This window comes from Schistocerca cancellata, unplaced genomic scaffold (assembly GCF_023864275.1).
Source record: "Schistocerca cancellata isolate TAMUIC-IGC-003103 unplaced genomic scaffold, iqSchCanc2.1 HiC_scaffold_1150, whole genome shotgun sequence".
NCBI classification, from domain to species: domain Eukaryota; kingdom Metazoa; phylum Arthropoda; class Insecta; order Orthoptera; family Acrididae; genus Schistocerca; species Schistocerca cancellata.
The window spans coordinates 1,917,306-1,941,038 of record NW_026047149.1 but is presented as its reverse complement, the minus strand read 5'-3'; the positions used below and the strand labels follow the sequence as shown (position 1 = coordinate 1,941,038).

The 23,733-nt window shown below is 58.8% G+C and overlaps 8 protein-coding genes across 8 annotated transcripts; all 8 read right to left on the bottom strand.

Annotated features, from left to right (window-relative positions):
- Positions 1-1,410: 1,410 nt before the first annotated feature.
- On the bottom strand, positions 1,411-2,025 carry LOC126159947 (uncharacterized). The gene has a single exon (XM_049916754.1). The coding sequence runs from the start codon at positions 2,023-2,025 to the stop codon at positions 1,411-1,413; it is 615 nt and encodes a 204-aa protein (XP_049772711.1).
- A 789-nt stretch (positions 2,026-2,814) lies between these two features.
- LOC126159946 (nuclear envelope pore membrane protein POM 121-like) lies at positions 2,815-5,567 on the bottom strand. Its single transcript, XM_049916753.1, has 3 exons — positions 4,410-5,567; positions 3,710-4,267; positions 2,815-3,603 (listed from the first exon to the last, which is right to left on the bottom strand). The coding sequence occupies exons 1-3, from the start codon at positions 5,565-5,567 to the stop codon at positions 2,815-2,817; spliced, it is 2,505 nt and encodes an 834-aa protein (XP_049772710.1).
- A 1,128-nt stretch (positions 5,568-6,695) lies between these two features.
- LOC126159945 (ovarian abundant message protein-like) lies at positions 6,696-7,430 on the bottom strand. Its single transcript, XM_049916752.1, has one exon. It carries the CDS (start codon positions 7,428-7,430, stop codon positions 6,696-6,698), a length of 735 nt encoding a protein of 244 aa, XP_049772709.1.
- Positions 7,431-8,745: 1,315 nt separating this feature from the next.
- On the bottom strand, positions 8,746-9,666 carry LOC126159944 (uncharacterized). Its single transcript, XM_049916751.1, has one exon. It carries the CDS (start codon positions 9,664-9,666, stop codon positions 8,746-8,748), a length of 921 nt encoding a protein of 306 aa, XP_049772708.1.
- Positions 9,667-10,383: 717 nt separating this feature from the next.
- On the bottom strand, positions 10,384-11,049 carry LOC126159943 (uncharacterized). The gene has a single exon (XM_049916750.1). It carries the CDS (start codon positions 11,047-11,049, stop codon positions 10,384-10,386), a length of 666 nt encoding a protein of 221 aa, XP_049772707.1.
- A 3,607-nt stretch (positions 11,050-14,656) lies between these two features.
- On the bottom strand, positions 14,657-15,409 carry LOC126159942 (uncharacterized). Its single transcript, XM_049916749.1, has one exon. The coding sequence runs from the start codon at positions 15,407-15,409 to the stop codon at positions 14,657-14,659; it is 753 nt and encodes a 250-aa protein (XP_049772706.1).
- Positions 15,410-20,362: 4,953 nt separating this feature from the next.
- Positions 20,363-21,841, bottom strand: LOC126159941 (trophinin-like). The gene has a single exon (XM_049916748.1). The coding sequence runs from the start codon at positions 21,839-21,841 to the stop codon at positions 20,363-20,365; it is 1,479 nt and encodes a 492-aa protein (XP_049772705.1).
- On the bottom strand, positions 21,838-22,941 carry LOC126159940 (uncharacterized). The gene has a single exon (XM_049916747.1). The coding sequence runs from the start codon at positions 22,939-22,941 to the stop codon at positions 21,838-21,840; it is 1,104 nt and encodes a 367-aa protein (XP_049772704.1).
- Between the last annotated feature and the right edge of the window lie 792 nt (positions 22,942-23,733).

Sequence of the window (23,733 nt, the reverse complement as noted above, 5' to 3'; positions counted from 1 at the left end):
GCAGCCCTCCTTGCGAAGACAGCACTCCTAGCGAAGGCAGCACTCCTTGTGAAGGCAGCACTCCTTGCGAAGGCAGTATTCCTTGCGAAGGCAGTACTCCTTGCGAAAGCAGCACTCCTTGCGGAGGCAGCACTCCTTGTGAATGCAGCACTCCTTGCGAAGGCAACACTCCTTGCGAAGGCACCACCCCTTGCGAAGGCAGCACTCCCTGCGAAGGCATTACCCCTTGTGAAGGCAGCACTCCCTGCGAAGGCAGCCCTCCTTGCGAAGGCAGTCCTCCTTGTGAGGGCAGCACTCCTAGCGAAGGCAGCCCTCATTGCGAAGGCAGCACTCCTTGCGAAGACAGCACTCTTTGCGAAGGGAGCACACCTTGCGAAGGCAGCACTCCTTGGAAGGCAGCACTCCTTGCAAAGGCAGTACTCCCTGCGAAAGCAGAACTACTTGCGAAGGCATTACCCCTTGCGAAGGCAGCACTCCCTGCGAAGGCAGCCCTCTTTGCGAAGGCAACCCTCCTTGCGAAGGCAGCAATTCCTAGCGAAGGCAGCACTCTTTGCGATGGCAGCGCTCCTTGCAAATGCAGCACTCCTTGCGAAGGCAGTACTCCTTGCGAAGGCAGCACTCCTTGCGGATGCAGCACTCCCTGCGAAGGCAGCACTCCTTGCGAAGGCACCACTCCATGCGAAGGCAGCACTCCCTGCAAAGGCAGCACTCCCTGCGAAGTCAGCCCTCCTTGCGAAAGCAGCACTCCTAGCGATGGCAGCACTCCTTGCGGAACCAGCTCTCCTTAGAAGGGCAGCACTCCTAGCGAAGGCAGCACTCCTTGCGAAGGCAGCACTCCTTGCAAAGGCAGCACTCCTTGCGAAGGCACCACCCCTTGCGAAGGCAGCACTCCCTGCAGAGGCAGCCCTCATTGCGAAGGCAGCACTCCTTGCGAAGGCAGCACTCCTTGCGATGGCAGCACTCCTTGCGAAGGCAGCACCCATTGGGAGGCAGCACTCTTTGCAAAGGAAGTACTCCCTGAGAAGGCAGCACTACTTGCGAATGCATTACCCCTTGCGAAGGCAGCACTCCCTGCGAAGGCAGCCCTCCTCAAGAAGGCAGCCCTCCTTGCGAAGACAACACTCCTAGCGAAGGCAGCACTCCTTGCGAAGGCAGCACTCCTTTCGAAGGCAGTACTCCTTGCGAAGGCAGCACACCTTGCGAATGCAGCACTTCTTGCGAAGGCACCACACCCTGCGAATGCAGATCTCTGTGCAAAGGCAACACTCCGTGGGAAGACAGCACTACGTGCGAAGGCTGCGCTCCGTGCGAAGGCAGCACTCCTTGCGAAGGCAGAACTCCTTGCGAAGGCAGCACTCCTAGCGAAGGCAGCACTCCTTGTGAAGGCAGCACTTCTTGCGAAGGCACCACTCAATGCGAATGCAGATCTCTGTGCAAAGGCAGCACTCCGTGCGAAGGCAGCACTACGTGCGAAGGCTGCACTCCGTGCGAAGGCAGCACTCTGTCAAAGGAAGCACTCCGTGTGAAGGCAGCACTATGTGCGAAGGCTGCACTCCGTGCAAAAGCAGCACTCCTTGCGAAGGCAGCACTCCTTGCAAAGGCAGCACTCATTGTGAAGGCAGCTCTCCTTGCGAAGCCAGCACTCCCTGTGTAGGCAGCACTCCCTGCGAAGGCAGCACTCGTAGCGAAGGCAGCACTCCTAGCGAAGGCAGCACTCCTAGCGAAGGCAGCACTCCTTGCGAAGGCAGCAATCGTTGCAAAGGCAGCACTCCTTGCGAAGGAAACAGTCCATGCAAAGGCAGCACTCCTTGCGGAGGCAGCACTCTGTGCAAAGGCAGCACTCCCTGCAAAGGCAGCACTCTGTGCAAAGGCAGCACTCCTTGCGAAGGCAGCACTCCTTGCGAAGGCAGCACTCCTTGTGAAGGCTGCACTCCTTGCGAAGGCAGCACTCTGAGCAAAAGCAGCACTCCATGCGAAGGCTGCATTCCGTGTGAAGGCAGCACTCCTTGCAAAGGCAGCACTCATTGGAAGGCAGCACTCGTTGGAAAGGCAGTACTCCCTGCGAAGGCAGCAGTACTTGCGTAGGCATTACCCCTTGCGAAAGCAACACTCATTGCGAAGGGAGCCCTCCTTGCGAAGGCAGCCCTCCGTGCGAAGGCAGCACTTGTAGCGAAGGCAGCACTCCTTGGAATACAGCACTCCTTGCGAAGGCAGCACTCCTTGTGAAGGCAGCTGTCCTTGCGAAGGCAGCACTCCCTGCGTAGGCAGCCCTCTTTGCGAAGGCAGCACTCCTTGCGAAGACAGCACTCTTTGCGAAGGGAGCACACCTTGCGAAGGCAGCACTCCTTGGAAGGCAGCACTCCTTGCAAAGGCAGTACTCCCTGCGAAAGCAGAACTACTTGCGAAGGCATTACCCCTTGCGAAGGCAGCACTCCGTGCGAAGGCAGCCCTCTTTGCGAAGGCAGCCCTCCTTGCGAAGGCAGCAATTCCTAGCGAAGGCAGCACTCCTTGCAATGGCAGTGCTCCTTGCAAATGCAGCACTCCTTGCGAAGGCAGTACTCCTTGCGATGGCAGCACTCCTTGCGGATGCAGCACTCCCTGCGAAGGCAGCACTCCTTGCGAAGGCACCACTCCATGTGAAGGCAGCACTCCCTGCAAAGGCAGCACTCCCTGCGAAGTCAGCCCTCCTTGCGAAGGCAGAACTCCTTGCGAAGGCAGCACTCCTTGTGAAGGCAGCACTCCTTGCAAAGGCAGCACTCCTTGCGAAGGCAACAGTCTATGCAAAGGCAGCACTCCTTGCGGAACCAGCTCTACTTAGAGGGGCAGCACTCCTAGCGAAGGAGCACTCCCTGCGAAGGCAGCCCTCCTCTCGAAGGCAGCCCTCCTTGCGAAGACAACACTCCTAGAGAAGGCAGCACTCCTTGCGAAGGCAGCACTCCTTTCGAAGGCAGTACTCCTTGTGAAGGCAGCACACCTTGCGAATGCAGCACTTCTTGCGAAGGCACCACACCCTGCGAATGCAGAACTCTGTGCAAAGGCAACACTCCGTGGGAAGACAGCACTACGTGCGAAGGCTGCGCTCCGTTCCAAGGCAGCACTCCTTGCGAAGGCAGAACTCCTTGCGAAGGCAGCACTCCTAGCGAAGGCAGCACTCCTTGTGAAGGCAGCACTTCTTGCGAAGGCACCACTCAATGCGAATGCAGATCTCTGTGCAAAGGCAGCACTCTGTGCGAAGGCAGCACTACGTGCGAAGGCTGCACTCCGTGCGAAGGCAGCACTCCTCGTGAAGGCAGTACTGCTTGCGAAGGCAGCACTCCTTGCGAAGGCAGCACTACTTGGGAAGGCAGCACTCACTGCGTAGGCAGCACTACCCGCGAAGGCAGCACTCCTAGCTGAGGCAGCACTCCTTACGAAGGCAGCACTCCTTGCAAAGGCAGCACTCCTTGCAAAGGCAACAGTCCATGCAAAGGCAGCACTCCTTGCGGAGGCAGCACTCTGTGCAAAGGCAGCACTCCCTGCAACGGCAGCACTCTGTGCAAAGGCAGCACTCCTTGCGAAGGCAGCACAATTTGCAAAGGCAGCCCTCCTTGCGAAGGCAGCACTCTGTCAAAGGAATCACTCCGTGTGAAGGCAGCACTATGTGCGAATGCTGCACTCCGTGCAAAGGCAGCACTCCTTGCGAAGGCAGCACTCCTTGCGAAGGAAGCACTCCTTGCGAAGGCAGCACTCCTTGCGAAGGCAGCACTCCTTGCGAAGGCAGCACTCCCTGCGTAGGCAGCACTCCCTGCGAAGGCAGCCCTCCTTGCGAAGGCAGCACTCTGTCAAAGGAAGCACTCCGTGTGAAGGCAGCACTATGTGCGAAGGCTGCACTCCGTGCGAAAGCAGCACTCCTTGCGAAGGCAGCACTCCTTGCGAGGGCAGCACTCCTTGTGAAGGCAGCTCTCCTTGCGAAGCCAGCACTCCCTGCGTAGGCAGCACTCCCTGCGAAGGCAGCACTCGTAGTGAAGGCAGCACTCCTAGCGAAGGCAGCACTCCTAGCGATGGCAGCACTCCTTGCGAAGGCAGCAATCGTTGCAAAGGCAGCACTCCTTGTGAAGTAAACAGTCCATGCAAAGGCAGCACTCCTTGCGGAGGCAGCACTCTGTGCAAAGGCGGCACTCCCTGCAAAGGCAGCACTCTGTGCAAAGGCAGCACTCCTTGCGAAGGCAGCACTCCTTGCGAAGGCAGCACTCCTTGTGAAGGCTGCAATCTTTGCGAAGGCAGCACTCTGAGCAAAAGCAGCACTCCATGTGAAGGCTGCATTCCGTGCGAAGGCAGCACTCCTTGCAAAGGCAGCACTCATTGGAAGGCAGCACTCGTTGCAAAGGCAGTACTCCCTGCGAAGGCAGCAGTACTTGCGAAGGCATTACCCCTTGCGAAGGCAACACTCCCTGTGAAGGGAGCCCTCCTTGCGAAGGCAGCCCTCCGTGCGAAGGCAGCACTTCTAGCGAAGGCAGCACTCCATGGAATACAGCACTCCTTGCGAAGGCAGCACTCCTTGTGAAGGCAGGTCTCCTTGCGAAGGCAGCACTCCCTGCGTAGGCAGCACTCGTTGCGAAGGCAGCACTCCTAGTGAAGGCAGCACTTCTAGCGAAGGCAGCACTCCTTGCGAAGGCAGCACTCCTTGCAAAGGCAGCACTCCTTGCGAAGGCAACAGTCCATGAAAAGGCAGCACTCCTTGCGGAGGCAGCACTCTGTGCAAAGGCAGCACTCCCTGCCAAGGCAGCACTCTGTGCAAAGGCAGCACTCCTTGCGAAGGCAGCACTCCTTGCGAAGGCATTTCTCCTTGCGAAGGCAGCACTCCTTGCAAAGGCAGCACTCCTGGCGAAGGCACAACCCCTTGCAAAGACAGCACTCCCTACAAAGGCAGCCCTCGTTGCGAAGGCAGCACTCCTTGCGAAGGCAGCACTCCTTGCGAAGGCAGCACTCGTTGCAAAGGCAGCACTCATTGGAAGGCAGCACTCGTTGCAAAGGCAGTACTCCCTCTTTGCGAAGGCAGCCCTCCTTGCGAAGGCAGCACTCCTAGCGAAGGCAGCACTCCTTGCGATGGCAGCGCTCCTTGCAAAGGCAGCACTCCTTGTGAAAGCAGCACACGTTATGAAGGCAGCACTCCTTGCGGATGCAGCACTCCCTGCGACGGCAGCACTCCTTGCGAAGGCACCACTCCTTGCGAAGGCAGCCCTCCTTGCGAAAGCAGCACTCCTAGCGAAGGCAGCACTCCTTGCGAAGGCAGCTCTCCTTAGAAGGGCAGCACTCCTAGCGAAGGCAGCACTCCTTGCGAAGGCATAACTCCTTGCGAAGGCAGCACTCCTTGCAAAGGCAGTACTCCTTGCGAAGGCACCACCCCTTGCGAAGGCAGCACTCCCAGCAAAGGCAGCATTCATTGCAAAGGCAGCACTCCTTGCGAAGGCAGCACTCCTTGCGAAGGCAGCACTCCTTGCGAAGGCAGAACTCCTTGCGAAGGCAGCACTCCTTGCGAAGGCACCACCCTTTGCGAAGGCAGCACTCCCTGCAAAGGCAGCCCTCATTGCGAAAGCAGCACTCCTTGCGAAGGCAGCACTCCTTGCGAAGGCAGCACTCCTTGCAAAGGCAGCACTCCTTGCGAAGGCAGCACTCCTTGCGAAGGCAGCACTCATTGGAAGGCCACACTCGTTGGAAAGGCAGTGCTCCCTGAGAAGGCAGCACTACTTGCGAAGGCATTACCCCTTGCGAAGGCAGCACTCCCTGCGAAGGCAGCCCTCCTCTCGAAGGCAGCCCTCCTTGCGAGGGCAGCACTCCTAGCGAAGGCAGCACTCCTTGCAAAGGCAGCACTCCTTGCGAAGGCAGTACTCCTTGCAAAGGCAGCACTCCTTGCGAAGGCAGTACTCCTTGCAAAGGCAGCACTCCTTGCGAAGGCAGCACTCCTAGCGAGGGCAGCCCTCCTTGCGAGGGCAGCACTCCTAGCGAAGGCAGCACTACTTGCGAAGGCATTACCCCTTGCGAAGGCAGCACTCCCATCGAATGCCGCCCCCTTTGCTTAGGCAGCCCTCCTTGCGAAGGTAGCACTCCTAGCGAAGGCAGCACTCCTTGCGAAGGCAGTGCTCCTTGCAAAGACAGCACTCCTAGCGAAGGCAGCACTCCCTGCGAAGGCAGCCCTCCATGCGATGGCAGCCCTCCTTGCGAGGGCAGCACTCCTAGCGGATGCAGCACTTTTTGCGAAGGAAGCACTCCTTGCGAAGGCAGTACTCCTTGCGAAGGCAGCACTCCTTGCGAAGGCAGCACTCCTCGCGGAGGCACCACTCCTTCTGAACGCAGCACTCCTTGCGAAGGCAACACTGCTAGCGAAGGCAGCACTCCTTGCGAAGGCAGCACTTCTTGCGAAGGCAGTACTGCTTGCAAAGGCAACACTCCTTGCGAAGGCAGCACTCCTTGCGAAGGCTGCACTCTGTATGAAGGCAACACTCCTAGCGAAGGCAGCACTCTGTCCCAAGGCAGCACTCCTTGGGATGGCAGCACTCCTTGCGAAGGCAGCACTCCTTGCGAAGGCAGCACTCCTTGCGAAGGCAGCACTCCTTGCGAAGGCAGCACTCCTAGCGAAGGCAGCCCTCATTGCGAAGGCACCACAACCTGCGAATGCAGATCTCTGTGCAAAGGCAGCACTCCGTTGGAAGGCAGCACTACGTGCGAAGGCTGACTCCGTGCGAGGGCAGCACTCCTTGCGAAGGCAGCACTCCTTGCGAAGGCAGCACTCCTAGCGAAGGCAGCACTCGTTGCGAAGGCAGCACTTCTTGCGAAGGCACCACTCCCTGCGAATGCAGATCTCTGTGCAAAGGCAGCACTCCGAGCGAAGGCAGCACTACGTGCGAGGGCTGCACTCTGTGCGAAGGCAGCACTCCTTGCGAAACCAGCACTTCTTGCGAAGGCAGCACTCCTTGCGAAGGCAGCACTCCTTGAGAAGGCAGCACTCCTTGCGAAGGCAGCACTCCTTGCGAAGGCAGCACTCCGTGCGTAGGCAGCACTCCCTGCGAAGGCAGCATTCCTAGCGAAGGCAGCACTCCTAGCGAAGGCAGCACTCCTTGCGAAGGCAGCACTCCTTGCAAAGGCAGCACTCCTTGCGAAGGCAACAGTCCATGCAAAGGCAGCATTCCTTGCGGAGGCAGCACTCTGTGCAAAGGCAGCACTCCCTGCAAAGGCAGCACTCTGTGCAAAGGCAGCACTCCTTGCGAAGGCAGCACTCTTTGCGAAAGCAGCACTCCTTGCCAAGGCTGCACTACTTGCGAAGGCAGCATTCCTAGCGAAGGCAGCACTCCTAGCGAAGGCAGCACTCCATGCGGAGGCTGCACTCCGTGCGAAAGCAGCACTCGTTGCAAAGGCAGTACTCCCTGCGAAGGCAGCAGTACTTGCGAAGGCATTACCCCTTGCGAAGGCAGCACTCCCTACGAAGGGAGCCCTCCTTGCGAAGCAGCCCTCCGTGCGAAGGCGGCACTTCTAGCGAAGGCCGCACTCCTTGGAATGCAGCACTCCTTGCGAAGGCAGCACTCCTTGCGAAGGCAGCTCTCATTTCAAAGGCAGCACTCTGCATAGGCAGCACTCCCTGCGAGGGCAGCACTCCTAGCGAAGGCAGCACTCCTAGCGAAGGCAGCACTCCTTGTGAAGGCAGCACTCCTTGCAAAGGCAGCACTCCTTGCGAAGGTAACAGTCTATGCAAAGGCAGCACTCCTTGCGGAGGCAACAGTCTATGCAAAGGTTGCACTCCTTGCGGAGGCAGCACTCTGTGCAAAGGCAGCACTCCCTGCAAAGGCAGCACTCTGTGCAAAGGCAGCACTCCTTGCGAAGGCAGCACTCCTTGCGAAGGCATTTCTCCTTGCGAAGGCAGCACTCCTTGCAAAGGCAGCACTCCTGGCGAAGGCACAACCCCTTGCGAAGACAGCACTCCCTACAAAGGCAGCCCTCATTGCGAAGGCGGCACTCCTTGCGAAGGCAGCACTCCTTACGAAGGCAGCACTCCTTGCAAAGGCAGCACTCATTGGAAGGCAGCACTCGTTGCAAAGGCAGTACTCCCTCTTTGCGAAGGCAGCCCTCCTTGCGAAGGCAGCACTCCTAGCGAAGGCAGCACTCCTTGCGATGGCAGCGCTCCTTGCAAAGGCAGCACTCCTTGTGAAAGCAGCACACGTTACGAAGGCAGCACTCCTTGCGGATGCAGCACTCCCTGCGACGGCAGCACTCCTTGCGAAGGCACCACTCCTTGCGAAGGCAGCACTCCTTGCAAAGGCAGCACTCACTGCGAAGGCAGCCCTCCTTGCGAAGCAGCACTCCTAGCGAAGGCAGCACTCCTTGCGAAGGCAGCTCTCCTTAGAAGGGCAGCACTCCTAGCGAAGGCAGCACTCCTTGCGAAGGCATAACTCCTTGCGAAGGCAGCACTCCTTGCAAAGGCAGTACTCCTTGCGAAGGCACCACCCCTTGCGAAGGCAGCACTCCCAGCAAAGGCAGCCCTCATTGCAAAGGCAGCACTCCTTGCGAAGGCAGCACTCCTTGCGAAGGCAGCACTCCTTGCAAAGGCAGCACTCCTTGCAAAGGCAGCACTCCTTGCAAAGGCAGCACTCCTTGCGAAGGCACCACCCCTTGCGAAGGCAGCATACCCTGCAAAGGCAGCCCTCATCGCGAAGGCAGCTCTCCTTGCAAAGGCAGCACTCCTTGCGAAGGCAGCACTCCTTGCGAAGGCAGCACTCATTGGAAGGCCACACTCATTGCAAAGGCAGTGCTCCCTGAGAAGGCAGCACTACTTGCGAAGGCATTACCCCTTGCGAAGGCAGCACTCCCTGCGAAGGCAGCCCTCCTCTCGAAGGCAGCCCTCCTTGCGAGGGCAGCACTCCTAGTGAAGGCAGCACTCCTTGCAAAGGCAGCACTCCTTGCGAAGGCAGTACTCCTTGCAAAGGCAGCACTCCTTGCGAAGGCAGCACTCCTTGCGAGGGCAGCCCTCCTTGCTGGGGCAGCATTCCTAGCGAAGGCAGCACTACTTGCGAAGGCATTACCCCTTGCGAAGGCAGCACTCCCATCGAAGGCCGCCCTCTTTGCGAAGGCAGCCCTCCTTGCGAAGGCAGCACTCCTAGCGAAGGCAGCACTCCTTGCGAAGGCAGTGCTCCTTGCAAAGACAGCACTCCTAGCGAAGGCAGCACTCCCTGCGAAGGCAGCCCTCCTTGCGATGGCAGCCCTCCTTGCGAGGGCAGCACTCCTAGCGGATGCAGCACTCCTTGCGAAGGCAGCACTCCTTGCGAAGGCAGTACTCCTTGCAAAGGCAGCACTCCTTGTGAAGGCAGCACTCCTCGCGGAGGCACCACTCCTTCTGAACGCAGCACTCCTTGCGAAGGCAACACTGCTAGCGAAGGCAGCACTCCTTGCGAAGGCAGCTCTCCTTGCGAAGGCAGTACTGCTTGCAAAGGCAACACTCCTTGCGAAGGCAGCACTCCTTGCGAAGGCTGCACTCTGTACGAAGGCAACACTCCTAGCGAAGGCAGCACTCTGTCCCAAGGCAGCACTCCTTGGGATGGCAGCACTCCTTGCGAAGGCAGCACTCCTTGCGAAGGCAGCACTCCTTCCGAAGTCAGCACTCCTTGCGAAGGCAGCACTCCTAGCGAAGGCAGCCCTCATTGCGAAGGCAGCACTCCTTGCGAAGGCAGCACTCTTTGCGAAGGGAGCACTTCTTGCGAAGGCACCACTCCTTTTAAGGCAGCACTCCTTGCAAAGGCAGTAGTCCCTGCGAAAGCAGAACTACTTGCGAAGGCATTACCCCTTGCGAAGGCAGCATTCCCTGCGAAGGCAGCCCTCTTTGCGAAGGCTGCCCTTCTTGCGAAGGCAGCACTCCTAGCGAAGGCAGCACTCCTTGCGATGGCAGCGCTCCTTGCAAAGGCAGCACTCCTTGCGAAGGCAGCACTCCTTGCGAAGGCAGCACTCCTTGCAGATGCAGCACTGCCTGGGAAGGCAGCACTCCTTGCGAAGGCACCACTCCTTGCCAAAGCAGCACTCCCTGCAAAGGCAGCACTCCCTGCAAAGTCAGCCCTCCTTGCGAAACCAGCACTCCTAGCGATGGCAGCACTCCTTGCGAAGCCAGCCCTCCTTAGAAGGGCAGCACTCCTAGCGAAGGCAGCACTCCTTGCGAAAGCAGCACTCCTTGCAAAGGCAGCACTCCTTGCGAAGGCACCACCCCTTGCGAAGGCAGCACTCCCTGGAAAGGCAGCCCTCATTGCGAAGGCAGCACTCCTTGCGAAGGCAGCACTCCTTGCGAAGGCAGCACTCCTTGCGAAGGCAGCACTCATTGGGAGGCAGCACTCATTGCAAAGGCAGGACTCCCTGAGAAGGCAGCACTACTTAAAATGCATTACCCCTTGCGAAGGCAGCACTCTTTGTGAAGGCAGCCCTCCTCTCGAAGGCAGTCCTCCTTGCGAAGACAACACTCCTAGCGAAGGCAGCACTCCTTGGTAAGGCAGCACTCCTTTCGAAGGCCGGACTCCTTGCGAAGGCAGCACTGCTTGCGAAGGCAGTGCTCCTTGCAAAGACAGCACTCCTAGCGAAGGCAGCACTCCCTGCGAAGGGAGCCCTCCTTGCGAAGGCAGCCCTCCTTGCGAGGGCAGCACTCCTAACGAAGGCAGAACTCCTTGCGAAAGCAGAACTCCTTGCGAAGGCAGTAGTCCTTGCAAAGGCAGCACTCCTTGCGAAGGCACCACACCTTGTGAAGGCAGCACTCCCTGCAAAGTCAGCACTCCCTGCAAAGTCAGCCCTCCTTGCGAAAGCAGCTTTCCTAGCGATAGCAGCACTCCTTGCGAAGCCAGCTCTCCCTAGAAGGGCAGGACTCCTAGGGAAGGCAGCACCCCTTGCGAAGGCAGCACTCCTTGCAAAGGCAGCTCTCCTTGCGAAGGCACCACCCCTTGCGAAGGCAGCACTCCCTGGAAAGGCAGCCCTCATTGTGAAGGCAGCATTCCTTGCGAAGGCAGCACTCCTTGCGAAGGCAGCATTTCTTGCGAAGGCAGCACTCATTGGGAGGCAGCACTCGTTGCAAAGGCAGTATTCCCTGAGAAGGCAGCACTACTTGCGAATGCAGCACTCTTTTCGAAGGCAGTGCTCCTTGCGAAGGCAGCACTCCTTTTGAAGACAGGACTCCTAACGAAGGCAGCACACCTTGCGAAGGCAGCACTTCTGGCGAAGGCACCACACCCTGCGAATGCAGATCTCAGTGCAAAGGCAGCACTCCGTGGGAAGGCAGCACTACGTGCGAAGGCTGACTCCGAGCGAAGGCAGCACTCCTTGCGAAGGCAGCACTCCTTGCGAAGGCTGCACTCCTTGCGAAGGCAGCACTCCTTGCGAAGGCAGCACTCCTTGCGAAGGCAGCACTCTGTCAAAGGAAGCACTCCGTGTGAAGGCAGCACTATGTGCGAAGGCTGCACTCCATGCGAAGGCAGCACTCCTTGCGAAGGCAGCACTCCTTGCGAAGGCAGCCCTCCTTGCGATGGCAGCCCTCCTTGCGAGGGCAGCACTCCTAGCGGATGCAGCACTCCTTGCGAAGGCAGCACTCCTTGCGAAGGCAGCACTCCTTGCGAAGGCAGTACTCCTTGCAAAGGCAGCACTCCTTGCGAAGGCAGCACTCCTCGCGGAGGCACCACTCCTTCTGAACGCAGCACTCCTTGCGAAGGCAACACTGCTAGCGAAGGCAGCACTCCTTGCGAAGGCAGCACTCCTTGCGAAGGCAGTACTGCTTTCAAAGGCAACACTCCTTGCGAAGGCAGCACTCCTTGCGAAGGCTGCACTCTGTATGAAGGCAACACTCCTAGCGAAGGCAGCACTCTGTCCCAAGGCAGCACTCCTTGGGAAGGCAGCACTCCTAGCGAAGGCAGCCCTCATTGCGAAGGCAGCACTCCTTGCGAAGGCAGCACTCTTTGCGAAGGGAGCACTTCTTGCGAAGGCAGCACTCCTTGGAAGGCAGCTCTCCTTGCAAAGGCAGTAGTCCCTGCGAAAGCAGAACTACTTGCGATGGCATTACCCCTTGCGAAGGCAGCATTCCCTGCGAAGGCAGCCCTCTTTGCGAAGGCAGCCCTCCTTGCGAAGGCAGCACTCCTAGCGAAGGCAGCACTCCTTGCGATGGCAGCGCTCCTTGCAAAGGCAGCACTCCTTGCGAAGGCAGCACTCCTTGCGAAGCAGCACTCCTTGCAGATGCAGCACTCCCTGCGAAGGCAGCACTCCTTGCGAAGGCACCACTCCTTGCGAAGGCAGCACTCCCTGCAAAGGCAGCACTCCCTGCAAAGTCAGCCCTCCTTGCGAAAGCAGCACTCCTAGCGATGGCAGCACTCCTTGCGAAGCCAGCCCTCCTTAGAAGGGCAGCACTCCTAGCGAAGGCAGCACTCCATGCGAAAGCAGCACTCCTTGCAAAGGCAGCACTCCTTGTGAAGGCACCACCCCTTGCGAAGCAGCACTCCCTGGAAAGGCAGCCCTCATTGCGAAATCAGCACTCCTTGCGAAGGCAGCACTCCTTGCGAAGGCAGCACTCCTTGCGAAAGCAGCTTTCCTAGCGATAGCAGCACTCCTTGCGAAGCCAGCTCTCCCTAGAAGGGCAGGACTCCTAGGGAAGGCAGCACCCCTTGCGAAGGCAGCACTCCTTGCAAAGGCAGCTCTCCTTGCGAAGGCACCACCCCTTGCGAAGGCAGCACTCCCTGGAAAGGCAGCCCTCATTGTGAAGGCAGCATTCCTTGCGAAGGCAGCACTCCTTACGAAGGCAGCATTTCTTGCGAAGGCAGCACTCATTGGGAGGCAGCACTCGTTGCAAAGGCAGTATTCCCTGAGAAGGCAGCACTACTTGCGAATGCATTACCCCTTGCGAAGGCAGCTCTCCCTGTGAAGGCAGCCCTCCTCTCGAAGGCAGCCCTCCTTGCGAAGACAATACTCCTAGCGAAGTCAGCACTCCTTGCGAAGGCAGCACTCTTTTCGAAGGCAGTGCTCCTTGCGAAGGCAGCACTCCTTTTGAAGACAGGACTCCTAACGAAGGCAGCACACCTTGCGAAGGCAGCACTTCTGGCGAAGGCACCACACCCTGCGAATGCAGATCTCTGTGCAAAGGCAGCACTCCGTGGGAAGGCAGCACTACGTGCGAAGGCTGACTCCGAGCGAAGGCAGCACTCCTTGCGAAGGCAGCACTCCTTGCGAAGGCAGCACTCCTTGCGAAGGCAGCACTCTGTCAAAGGAAGCACTCCGTGTGAAGGCAGCACTATGTGCGAAGGCTGCACTCCATGCGAAGGCAGCACTCCTTGCGAAGGCAGCACTCCTTGCGAAGGCAGCCCTCCTTGCGATGGCAGCCCTCCTTGCGAGGGCAGCACTCCTAGCGGATGCAGCACTCCTTGCGAAGGCAGCACTCCTTGCGAAGGCAGCACTCCTTGCGAAGGCACCACTCCTTCTGAACGCAGCACTCCTTGCGAAGGCAACACTGCTAGCGAAGGCAGCACTCCTTGCGAAGGCAGCACTCCTTGCGAAGGCAGTACTGCTTGCAAAGGCAACACTCCTTGTGAAGGCAGCATTCCTTGCGAAGGCTGCACTCTGTATGAAGGCAACACTCCTAGCGAAGGCAGCACTCTGTCCCAAGGCAGCACTCCTTGGGAAGGCAGCACTCCTTGCGAAGGCAGCACTCCTTGCGAAGGCAGCACTCCTAGCGAAGGCAGCCCTCATTGCGAAGGCAGCACTCCTTGCGAAGGCAGCACTCTTTGCGAAGGGAGCACTTCTTGCGAAGGCAGCACTCCTTGGAAGGCAGCTCACCTTGCAAAGGCAGTAGTCCCTGCGAAAGCAGAACTACTTGCGATGGCATTACCCCTTGCGAAGGCAGCATTCCCTGCGAAGGCAGCCCTCTTTGCGAAGGCAGCCCTCCTTGCGAAGGCAGCACTCCTAGCGAAGGCAGCACTCCTTGCGATGGCAGCGCTCCTTGCAAAGGCAGCACTCCTTGCGAAGGCAGCACTCCTTGCGAAGCAGCACTCCTTGCAGATGCAGCACTCCCTGCGAAGGCAGCACTCCTTGCGAAGGCACCACTCCTTGCGAAGGCAGCACTCCCTGCAAAGGCAGCACTCCCTGCAAAGTCAGCCCTCCTTGCGAAAGCAGCACTCCTAGCGATGGCAACACTCCTTGCGAAGCCAGCCCGCCTTAGAAGGGCAGCACTCCTAGCGAAGGCAGCACTCCTTGCGAAAGCAGCACTCCTTGCAAAGGCAGCACTCCTTGTGAAGGCACCACCCCTTGCGAAGCAGCACTCCCTGGAAAGGCAGCCCTCATTGCGAAGGCAGCACTCCTTGCGAAGGCAGCACTCCTTGCGAAGGCAGCACTCCTTGCGAAGGCAGCACTCATTGGGAGGCAGCACTCGTTGCAAAGGCAGGACTCCCTGAGAAGGCAGCACTACTTGCGAATGCATTACCCCTTGCGAAGGCAGAACTCTTTGTGAAGGCAGCCCTCCTCTCGAAGGCATTCCTCCTTGCGAAGACAACACTCCTAGCGAAGGGAGCACTCCTTGCTAAGGCAGCACTCCTTTCGAAGGCAGGACTTCTTGTGAAGGCAGCACTCCTTGCGAAGGCCGTGCTCCTTGCAAAGACAGCACTCCTAGCGAAGGCAGCACTCCCTGCTAATGGAGCCCTCCTTGCGAAGGCGGCCCTCCTTGCGAGGGCAGCACTCCTAGCGAAGGCAGAACTCCTTGCGAAAGCAGAACTCCTTGCGAAGGCAGTAGTCCTTGCAAAGGCAGCACTCCTTGCGAAGGCACCACTCCTTGCGAAGGCAGCACTCCTGCAAAGGCAGCACTCCCTGTGAAGTCAGCCCTCCTTGCAACAGCAGCTCTCCTAGCGATAGCAGCACTCTGAGCGAAGGCAGCACTACGTGCGAGGGCTGCACTCCGTGCGAAGGCAGCACTCCTTGCGAAACCAGCACTCCTTGCGAAGGCAGCACTCCTTGCGAAGGCAGCACTCCTTGCGAAGGCAGCACTCCTTGCGAAGGCAGCACTCCGTGCGTAGGCAGCACTCCCTGCGAAGGCAGCATTCCTAGCGAAGTCAGCACTCCTAGCGAAGGCAGCACTCCTTGCGAAGGCAGCACTCCTTGCAAAGGCAGCACTCCTTGCGAAGGCAACAGTCCATGCAAAGGCAGCATTCCTTGCGGAGGCAGCACTCTGTGCAAAGGCAGCACTCCCTGCAAAGGCAGCACTCTGTGCAAAGGCAGAACTCCTTGCGAAGGCAGCACTCTTTGCGAAAGCAGCACTCCTTGCCAAGGCTGCACTCCTTGCGAAGGCAGCACTCCTTGCGAAAGCAGCACACTGAGCAAAAGCAGCACTCCATGCGGAGGCTGCACTCCGTGCGAAGGCAGCACTCCTTGCAAAGGCAGCACTCATTGGAAGGCAGCACTCATTGCAAAGGCAGTACTCCCTGCGAAGGCAGCAGTACTTGCGAAGGCATTACCCCTTGCGAAGGCAGCACTCCCTGCGAAGGGAGCCCTCCTTGCGAAGCAGCCCTCCGTGCGAAGGCAGCACTTCTAGCGAAGGCAGCACTCCTTGGAAGGCAGAACTCCTTGCGAAGGCAGCACTGCTTGCGAAGGCAGCTCTCCTTTCAAAGGCAGCACTCCCTGCATAGGCAGCACTCCCTGCGAGGGCAGCACTCCTAGCGAAGGCAGCACTCCTAGCGAAGGCAGCACTCCTTGTGAAGGCAGCACTCCTTGCAAAGGCAGCACTCCTTGCGAAGGCAACAGTCTATGCAAAGGCAGCACTCCTTGCGGAGGCAACAGTCTATGCAAAGGCAGCACTCCTTGCGGAGGCAGCACTCTGTGCAAAGGCAGCACTCCCTGCAAAGGCAGCACTCTGTGCAAAGTCAGCACTCATTGCGAAGGCAGCACTCCTTGCGAAGGCATTTCTCCCTGCGAAGGCAGCACTCCTTGCTTAGGCAGCACTCCTGGCGAAGGCAAAACCCCTTGCGAAGACAGCACTCCCTACAAAGGCAGCCCTCGTTGCGAAGGCAGCACTCCTTGCGGAGGCAGCACTCCTTGCGAAGGCACCACTCCTTGCAAAGGCGGCACTCATTGGAAGGCAGCACTCGTTGCAAAGGCAGTACTCCCTGCGAAGGCAGCAGTACTTCCGAAGGCATTACCCCTTGCGAAGGCCGCACTCCCTGTGAAGGGAGCCCTCCTTGCGAAGGCAGCCCTCCGGGCAAAGGCAGCACCTCTAGCGAAGGCAGCACTCCTTGGAAGGCAGCACTCCTTGCGAAGGCAGCTCTCCTTGCGAAGGCAGCACTCCGTGTGAACGCAGCACTCCTTGCGAAGGCAACACTCCTTGCAAAGGCAGCACTCCCTGCGAAGGCAGCACTCCTTGCGAAGGCGCCACCCCATGCGAAGGCGCCACCCCATGCGAAGGCAGCACTCCCTGTTAAGGCAGCACTTCTTGCGAAGGCAGCACTCTGTGCGTAGGCTGCACTCCGTGCGAAGGCAGCAATCTGTGCAAAGGCAGCACTCCTTGTGAAGGCAGCACTCCTTGCGAAGGCAGCACTCCTTGCGAAGGCTGCACTCCGTACGAAGGAAGCATTCCTAGCGAAGGCAGCACTCCGTCCTAAGGCAGCACTCCTTGGGAAGGCAGCACTCCTTGCGAAGGCAGCACTCCTTGCGAAGGCAGCACTCCTAGCGAAGGCAGCACTCCTTGCGAAGGCAGCACTCCTTGCGAAGGCAGCAATCCTTGCAAAGGCAGCACTCCTGGCGAAGGCAACAGTCCATGAAAAGGCAGCACTCCTTGCGGAGGCAGCACTCCTTGCGAAAGCAGCACTCTGAGCAAAAGCAGCACTCCATGCGAAGGATGCACTCCTTGCGAAGGCAGCACTCCTTGCAAAGGCAGCACTCATTGGAAAGCAGCACTCGTTGCAAAGGCAGTACTCCATGCGAAGGCAGCAGTACTTGCAAAGGCATTACCCCTTGCGAAGGCAGCACTCCCTGCGAAGGGAGCCCTCCTTGCGAAGCAGCCCTTTGTGCGAAGGCAGCACTCCTTGCGAAGGCAGCACTCCTTGCGAAGGCATTTCTCCTTGCGAAGGCAGCACTCCTGGCGAAGGCAAAACCCCTTGCGAAGACAGCACTCCCTACAAAGGCAGCCCTCGTTGCGAAGGCAGCACTCCTTGCGAAGGCAGCACTCCTTGCGAAGGCAGCACTCCTTGCAAAGGCAGCACTCATTGGAAGGCAGCACTCGTTGCAAACGCAGTACTCCCTGCGAAGGCAGTAGTACTTGCGAAGGCATTACCCGTTGCAAAAGCAGCACTCCCTGCGAAGGGAGCCCTCCTTGCGAAGGCAGACCTCCGTGCAAAGGCAGCACTTCTAGCGAAGGCAGCACTCCTTGGAAGGCAGCACTCATTGCGAAGGCAGCACTCCTTGCGAAGACAGTACTACTTGCGAAGGCAACACTCCTTGCGAAGGCAGCACTCCTTGCGAAGGCAGCACTCCTTTCGAACGCAGCACTCCTTGCGAAGGCAACACTCTGTGCGTAGGCTGCACTCCGTGCAAAGGCAGCAATCTGTGCAAAGGCAGCACTCCTAGCGAAGGCAGCACTCCCTGCTAAGGCAGCACTTCTTGCGAAGGCAGAACTCTGTGCGTAGGCTGCACTCCGTACGAAGGCAGCACTCCTAGCGAAGGCAGCACTCCGTCCTAAGGCAGCACTCATTGGGAAGGCAGCACTCCTTGCGAAGGCAGCACTCCTTGCGAAGGCTGCACTCCTTGCGACGGCAGCACTCCTTGCGAAGGCAGCACTCCTTGCGAAGGCAGCACTCTGTCAAAGGAAGCACTCCGTGTGAAGGCAGCACTATGTGCGAAGGCTGCACTCCGTGCGAAGGCAGCACTCCTTGCGAAGGCAGCACTCCTTGCGAACTCAGCACTCCTTGCGAAGGCAGCACTCCTAGCGAAGGCATCCCTCATTGCGAAGGCAGCACTCCTTGCGAAGGCAGCACTCTTTGCGAAGGGAGCACTCCTTGCGAAGGCAGCACTACTTGCGAAGGCAGCACTCTTTGCGAAGGCATTACTGCTTGCGAAGGCAGCACTCCCTGGGAAGGCAGCCCTCTTTGCGAAGGCAGCCCTCCTTGCGAAGGCAGCACTCCTAGCGAAGGAAGCACTCCTTGCGATGGCAGCGCTCCTTGCAAAGACAGCACTCCTTGCGAAGGCAGCACTCCTTGCGAAGGCAGCACTCCTTGCGGATGCATCACTCCCTGCGAAGGCAGCACTCCCTGCGAAGGCACCACTCCTTGCGAAGGCACCACTCCCTGCGAAGGCAGCACTCCCTGCGAAGTCAGCCCTCCTTGCGAAAGCAGCACTCCTAGCGATGGCAGCACTCCTTGCGAAGCCAGCTGTCCTTAGAAGGGCAGCACTCCTTTCGAAGACACCTTCCCTTGCGAAGGCAGCACTCCCTGCAATGGCAGCCCTCATTGCGAAGGCAGCACTCCTTGCGAAGGCAGCACTCCTTGCGAAGGCAGCACTCCTTGCGAAGGCAGCACTCATTGGGAGGCAGCACTCGTTGCAAAGGCAGTACTCCCTGAGAAGGCAGCACTACTGGCGAATGCATTACCCCTTGCGAAGGCAGCACTCCCTGCGAAGGCAGCCCTCCTCTGGAAGGCATCGCTCCTTGGATGACAACACTCCTAGCGAAGGCAGCACTCCTTGCGAAAGCAGCACTCCTTTCGAAGACAGTACTCCTTGAAAGGCAGCACTCCTTTTGAAGGCAGCACTCCTAGCGAAGGCAGCAAACCTTGCGAAGGCTGCACTTCTTGCGAAGGCACCACACCCTGCGAATGCAGATCTCTGTGCAAAGGCAGCACTCCGTGGGTAGGCAGCACTACGTGCGAAGGCTGCACTCCGTGCGAAGGCTGCACTCCTTGTGAAGGCAGCACTCCTTGCGAAGGCAGCACTCCTTGCGAAGGCAGCTCTCCTTAGAAGGGCAGCACTCCTAGCGAAGGAAGCACTCCTTGCGAAGGCATATCTCCTTACGAAGGCAGCACTCCTTGCAGAGGCAACACTCCTTGGGAAGGCACCACCCCTTGCGAAGCTAGCACTCGCTGCAAAGGCAGCCCTCATTGCGAAGGCAGCACTCCTTGCGAAGGCAGCACTCCTTGTGAAGGCAGCACTCCTTGCGAAGGCAGCACTCCTTGCTAAGGCAGCACTCCTTGCAAAGGCAGCACTCCTTGCGAAGGCACCACTCCATGCGAAGGCAGCACTCCCTGCGAAGGCAGCACTTATTGCGAAGGCAGCACACTGTGCGTAGGCTGCACTCCATGTGAAGGCAGCTATCTGTGCGAAGGCTGCACTCCGTGTGAAGTATGCACTCCTTGCGAAGGCAGCACTCCCTGCGAAGGCAGCACTCCTTGCGATGGCAGCACTCCTTGCGAAGGCAGCACTCCCTGCGTAGGCAGCACTCCCTGCGAAGGCAGCCCTCCTTGCGAAGGCAGCACTCTGTCAAAGGAAGCACTCTGTGTGAAGGCAGCACTATGTGCGAAGGCTGCACTCCGTGCGAAAGCAGACCTCCTTGCGAAGGCAGCACTCCTTGCAAAGGCAGCACTCCTTGTGAAGGCAGCTCTCCTTGCGAAGGCAGCTCTCCCTGCGTAGGCAGCACTCTCTGCGAAGGCAGCACTCCAAGCGAAGGCAGCACTCCTAGCGAAGGCAGCACTCCTTGCAAAGGCAGCAATCCTTGCAAAGGCAGCACTCCTTGCGAAGGCAACAGTCCATGCAAAGGCAGCACTCCTTGCGGAGGCAGCACTCTGTGCAAAGGCAGTACTCCCTGCAAAGGCAGCACTCTGTGCAAAGGCAGCAATCCTTGCGAAGGCAGCACTCCTTGCGAAGGCAGCACTCCTTGCGAAGGCTGCACTCCTTGCAAAGGCAGCACTCCTTGCAAAGGCAGCACTCCTTGCAAAGGCAGCACTACTGGCGAAGGCAAAACCCCTTACGAAGACAGCACTCCCTACAAAGGCAGCCCCAGTTGCGAAGGCAGCACTCCTTGCGAAGGCAGCACTCCTTGCGAAGGCAGCACTCCTTGCGAAGGCAGCACTCCTTGCAAAGGCAGCACTCATTGGAAGGCAGCACTCGTTGCAAAGGCAGTACTCCCTCTTTGCGAAGGCAGCCTTCCTTGCGAAGGCAGCACTCCTAGCGTAGGCAGCACTCCTTGCGATGGCAGCGCTCCTTGGAAAGGCAGCACTCCTTGCGAACGCAGCACACCTTGTGAAGGCAGCACTCCTTGCAAAGACACCACTCCTCTCGAAGGCAGTACTCCCTGCAAAGGCAGCACTCTCTGCGAAGGCAGCCCTCCTTGCGAAAGCAGCACTCCTTGGGAAGGCAGCACTCATTGGAAGGCAGCACTCGTTGCAAAGGCAGTACTGCCTGAGAAGGCAGCACTACTTGCGAAGGCATTACCCCTTGCGAAGGCAGCATTCCCTGCGAAGGCAGCCCTCTTCTCGAAGGCAGCCCTCATTGCGAAGACATCACTCCTAGCGAAGGCAGCACTCCCTGCGAAGGCAGCCCTCCTTGCGAAGGCAGCCCTCTTTGCGAGGGCAACACTCCTAGCGAAGGCAGCACTCCTTGCGAAGGCAGCCCTCCTTGCGAAGGCAGTACTCCTTGCAAAGGCAGCACTCCTTGCGAAGGCATCACCCCTTGCGGAGGCACCACTCATTCTGAACGCAGCACTCCTTGCGTAGGCAACACTGCTAGCGAAGGCAGCACTCCTTGCGAAGGCAGCACTCCTTGCGAAGGCAGTACTCCTTGCAAAGGCAGCACACCTTGCGAAGGCAGCACTCCTTGCGAAGGCTGCACTGTGTACGAATGCAACACTCCTAGCGAAGGCAGCACTCTGTCCCAAGGCAGCACTCCTTGGGAAGGCAGCACTCCTTGCGAAGGCAGCACTCCTTGCGAAGGCAGCACTCCCTGCGAAGGCAGCACTCCTTGCGAAGACAGCACTCCTTGCAAAGACAGCACTCCTTGCAAAGACAGCACTCCTTGCGAAGGCAGCACTCCTTGCGAAGGCAGCACTCCTTGCGAAGGCAGCACTCCTTGCGAAGGCAGCACTCCTTGCGAAGGCAGCACTCATAGCGAAGGCAGCCCTCATTGCAAAGGCAGCACTCCTTGCGAAGGCAGCACTCCTTGCGAAGGCAGCACTCTTTGCGAAGGCAGCACTACTTGCGAATCCAGAACTACTTGCGAAGGCATTACCCCTTGCGAAGGCAGCACTCCCTGCGAAGGCAGCCCTCTTTGCGAACGCAGCCCTCCTTGCGAAGGCAGCACTCCTAGCGAAGGCAACAGTCCTTGCGATGGCAGCGCTCCTTGCAAAGGCAGCACTCCTTGCGAAGGCAGCACTCCTTGCGAAGGCAGCACTCCCTGCGAAGGCAGCACTCCTTGCGAAGGCAGCACTCCTTGCGAAGTCAGCACTCCTTGCGGATGCAGCTCTCCCTGCGAAAGCAGCACTCCTTGTGAAGGCACCACTCCTTGCGAAGGCAGCACTTCCTGCAAAGGCAGCACTCCCTGCGAAGTCAGCCCTCCTTGCGAAAGCAGCACTCCTAGCGATGGCAGCACTGCTTGCGAAGCCAGCACTCCTTAGAAGGGAAACACTCCAAGTGAAGGCAGCACTCCTTGCGAAAGCAGCACTCCTTGCAAAGGCAGCACTCCTTGCAAAGGCACCAGCCCTTGCGAAGGCAGCACTCCCTGCAAAGGCAGCCCTCATTGCGAAGGGAGCACTCCTTGCGAAGGCAGCACTCCTTGGGAAGGCAGCACTCCTTGCGAAGGCAGCACTCCTTGTGATGGCAGCACTCCTTGTGATGGCAGCACTCATTGGGAGGCAGCACTCGTTGCAAAGGCAGTGCTCCCTGAGAAGGCAGCACTACTTGAAAATGCATTACCCCTTGCGAAGGCAGCACTCCCTGCGAAGGCAGCCCTCCTTTCGGAGGCAGCCCTCCTTGTGAAGACAACACTCCTAGCAAAGGCAGCACTCCTTGCGAAGGCAGCACTCCTTTCGAAGGCAGTACTCCTTGCGAAGGCAGCACTCCTTTTGAAGGCAGCACTCCTACCGAAGGCAGCACACCTTGCGAAGGCACCACACCCTGCGAATGCAGATCTCTGTGCAAAGGCAGCACTCCGTGGGAAGACAGCACTACGTGCGAAGGCTGCACTCCTTGCGAAGGCAGCACTCCTTGCGAAGGCAGCACTCCTTGTGGAGGCAGCACTCCTTGTGAAGGCAGCTCTCCTTGCGAAGGCAGCACTCCCTGCGTAGGCAGCTCTCCCTGCGAAGGCAGCACTCCTAGCGATAGCAGCACTCCTAGCAAAGGCAGCACTCCTAGCGAAGGCAGCACTCCTTGCGAAGGCAGGAATCCTTGCAAAGGCAGCACTCCTTGCGAAGGCAGGAATCCTTGCAAAGGCAGCACTCCTTGCGGAGGCAGCACTCTGTGCAAAGGCAGCACTCCCTGCAAAGGCAGCACTCTGTGCAAAGGCAGCACTCCTTGCGAAGGCAGCACTCCTTGCGAAGGCATTTCTCCTTGCGAAGGCAGCACTCCTTGCAAAGGCAGCACTCCTGGCGAATGCAAAACCCCTTATGAAGACAGCACTCCCTACAAAGGCAGCCCTCGATGCGAAGGCAGCACTCCTTGCGAAGGCAGCACTCCTTGCGAAGGCAGCAATCCTTGCAAAGGCAGCACTCATTGGAAGGCAGCACTCGTTGCAAAGGCAGTACTCCCTCTTTGTGAAGGCAGCCCTCTTTGCGAAGGCAGCACTCCTAGCGAAGGCAGCACTCCTTGTGATGGCAGCGCTCCTTGCAAAGGCAGCACTCCTTGCGAAGGCAGCACACCTTGCGAAGGCAGCATTCGTTGCAGATGCAGCACTCCCTGCGAAGGAAGCACTCCTTGCGAAAGCAGCACTCCTTGCGAAGGCAGCACTCATTGGAAGGCAGCACTCGTTGCAAAGGCAGTACTCCCTGAGAAGGCAGCACTACTTGCGAAGGCATTACCCCTTGCGAAGGCAGCACTCCCTGCGAAGGCAGCCCTCCTCTCGAAGGCAGCCCTCCTCGCGAAGGCAGCACTCCTTGCGAAGGCAGCACTCCTTGCGAAGGCAGCACTCCTTGCGAAGGCAGTACTCCTTGCAAAGGCAGCACTCCTTGCGAAGGCAGCACCCCTTGCGGAGGCACCACTCCTTCTGAACGCAACACTCCTTGCGAAAGCAACACTGCTAGCGAAGGCAGCACTCCTTGCGAAGGCAGCACTCCTTGCGAAGGCAGTACTCCTTGCAAAGGCAGCACACCTTGCGAAGGCAGCACTCCTTGCGAAGGCTGCACTGTGTACGAAGGCAACACCCCTAGTGAAGGCAGCACTCTGTCCCAAGGCAGCACTCCATGCGATGGCAGCACTCCTTGCGAAGGCAGCACTCCTTGCGAAGGCAGCACTCCTTGCGAAGGCAGCACTCCTTGCGAAGGCAGCACTCCTTGCGAAGGCAGCACTCCTTGCGAAGGCAGCACTCCTTGCGAAGGCAGCACTCCTTGCGAAGGCAGCACTCCTTGCGAAGGCAGCACTCCTTGCGAAGGCAGCACTCCTTGCGAAGACAGCACTCCTTGCGAAGACAGCACTCCTTGCGAAGACAGCACCCCTTGCGAAGACAGCACTCCTTGCGAAGACAGTACTCCTTGCGAAGACAGCACTCCTTGCGAAGGCAGCACTCCTAGCGAAGGCAGCCCTCATT

Coding starts and splice junctions, on each gene's coding strand:
- LOC126159947 (XM_049916754.1), bottom strand. CDS start 2,025: ATGAGTGCTGCCTTTGCAAGGAGTGCTGCCTTCACACGGAATGCAGCC.
- LOC126159946 (XM_049916753.1), bottom strand. CDS start 5,567: ATGAGGGCTGCCTTTGCAGGGAGTGCTGCCTTCGCAAAGGGTGGTGCC. Junction 4,268..4,409: donor GAGTGTTGCCTTCGCAAGGG/GTAATGCCTTCG, acceptor GCTTTTGCTCAG/AGTGCTGCCTTCGCAAAGAT. Junction 3,604..3,709: donor GAGTGCTGCCTTCGCAAGGA/GTGCTTCCTTCG, acceptor TTCCTTTGACAG/AGTGCTGCCTTCGCAAGGAG.
- LOC126159945 (XM_049916752.1), bottom strand. CDS start 7,430: ATGCCTTCGCAAGTACTGCTGCCTTCGCAGGGAGTACTGCCTTTGCAA.
- LOC126159944 (XM_049916751.1), bottom strand. CDS start 9,666: ATGAGGGCTGCCTTCGCTAGGAGTGCTGCCTTCGCAAGGAGTGCTGAC.
- LOC126159943 (XM_049916750.1), bottom strand. CDS start 11,049: ATGAGTGCTGCCTTCGCAAGAAATGCTGCCTTCGCAAGGAGTGCTGCC.
- LOC126159942 (XM_049916749.1), bottom strand. CDS start 15,409: ATGAGTGCTGCCTTTGCAAGGAGTGCTGCCTTCGCACGGAGTGCAGCC.
- LOC126159941 (XM_049916748.1), bottom strand. CDS start 21,841: ATGAGTGCTGCCATCACAAGGAGTGCTGCCATCACAAGGAGTGCTGCC.
- LOC126159940 (XM_049916747.1), bottom strand. CDS start 22,941: ATGAGTGCTGCCTTCGCAAGGAGTGCTGCTTTCGCAAGGAGTGCTTCC.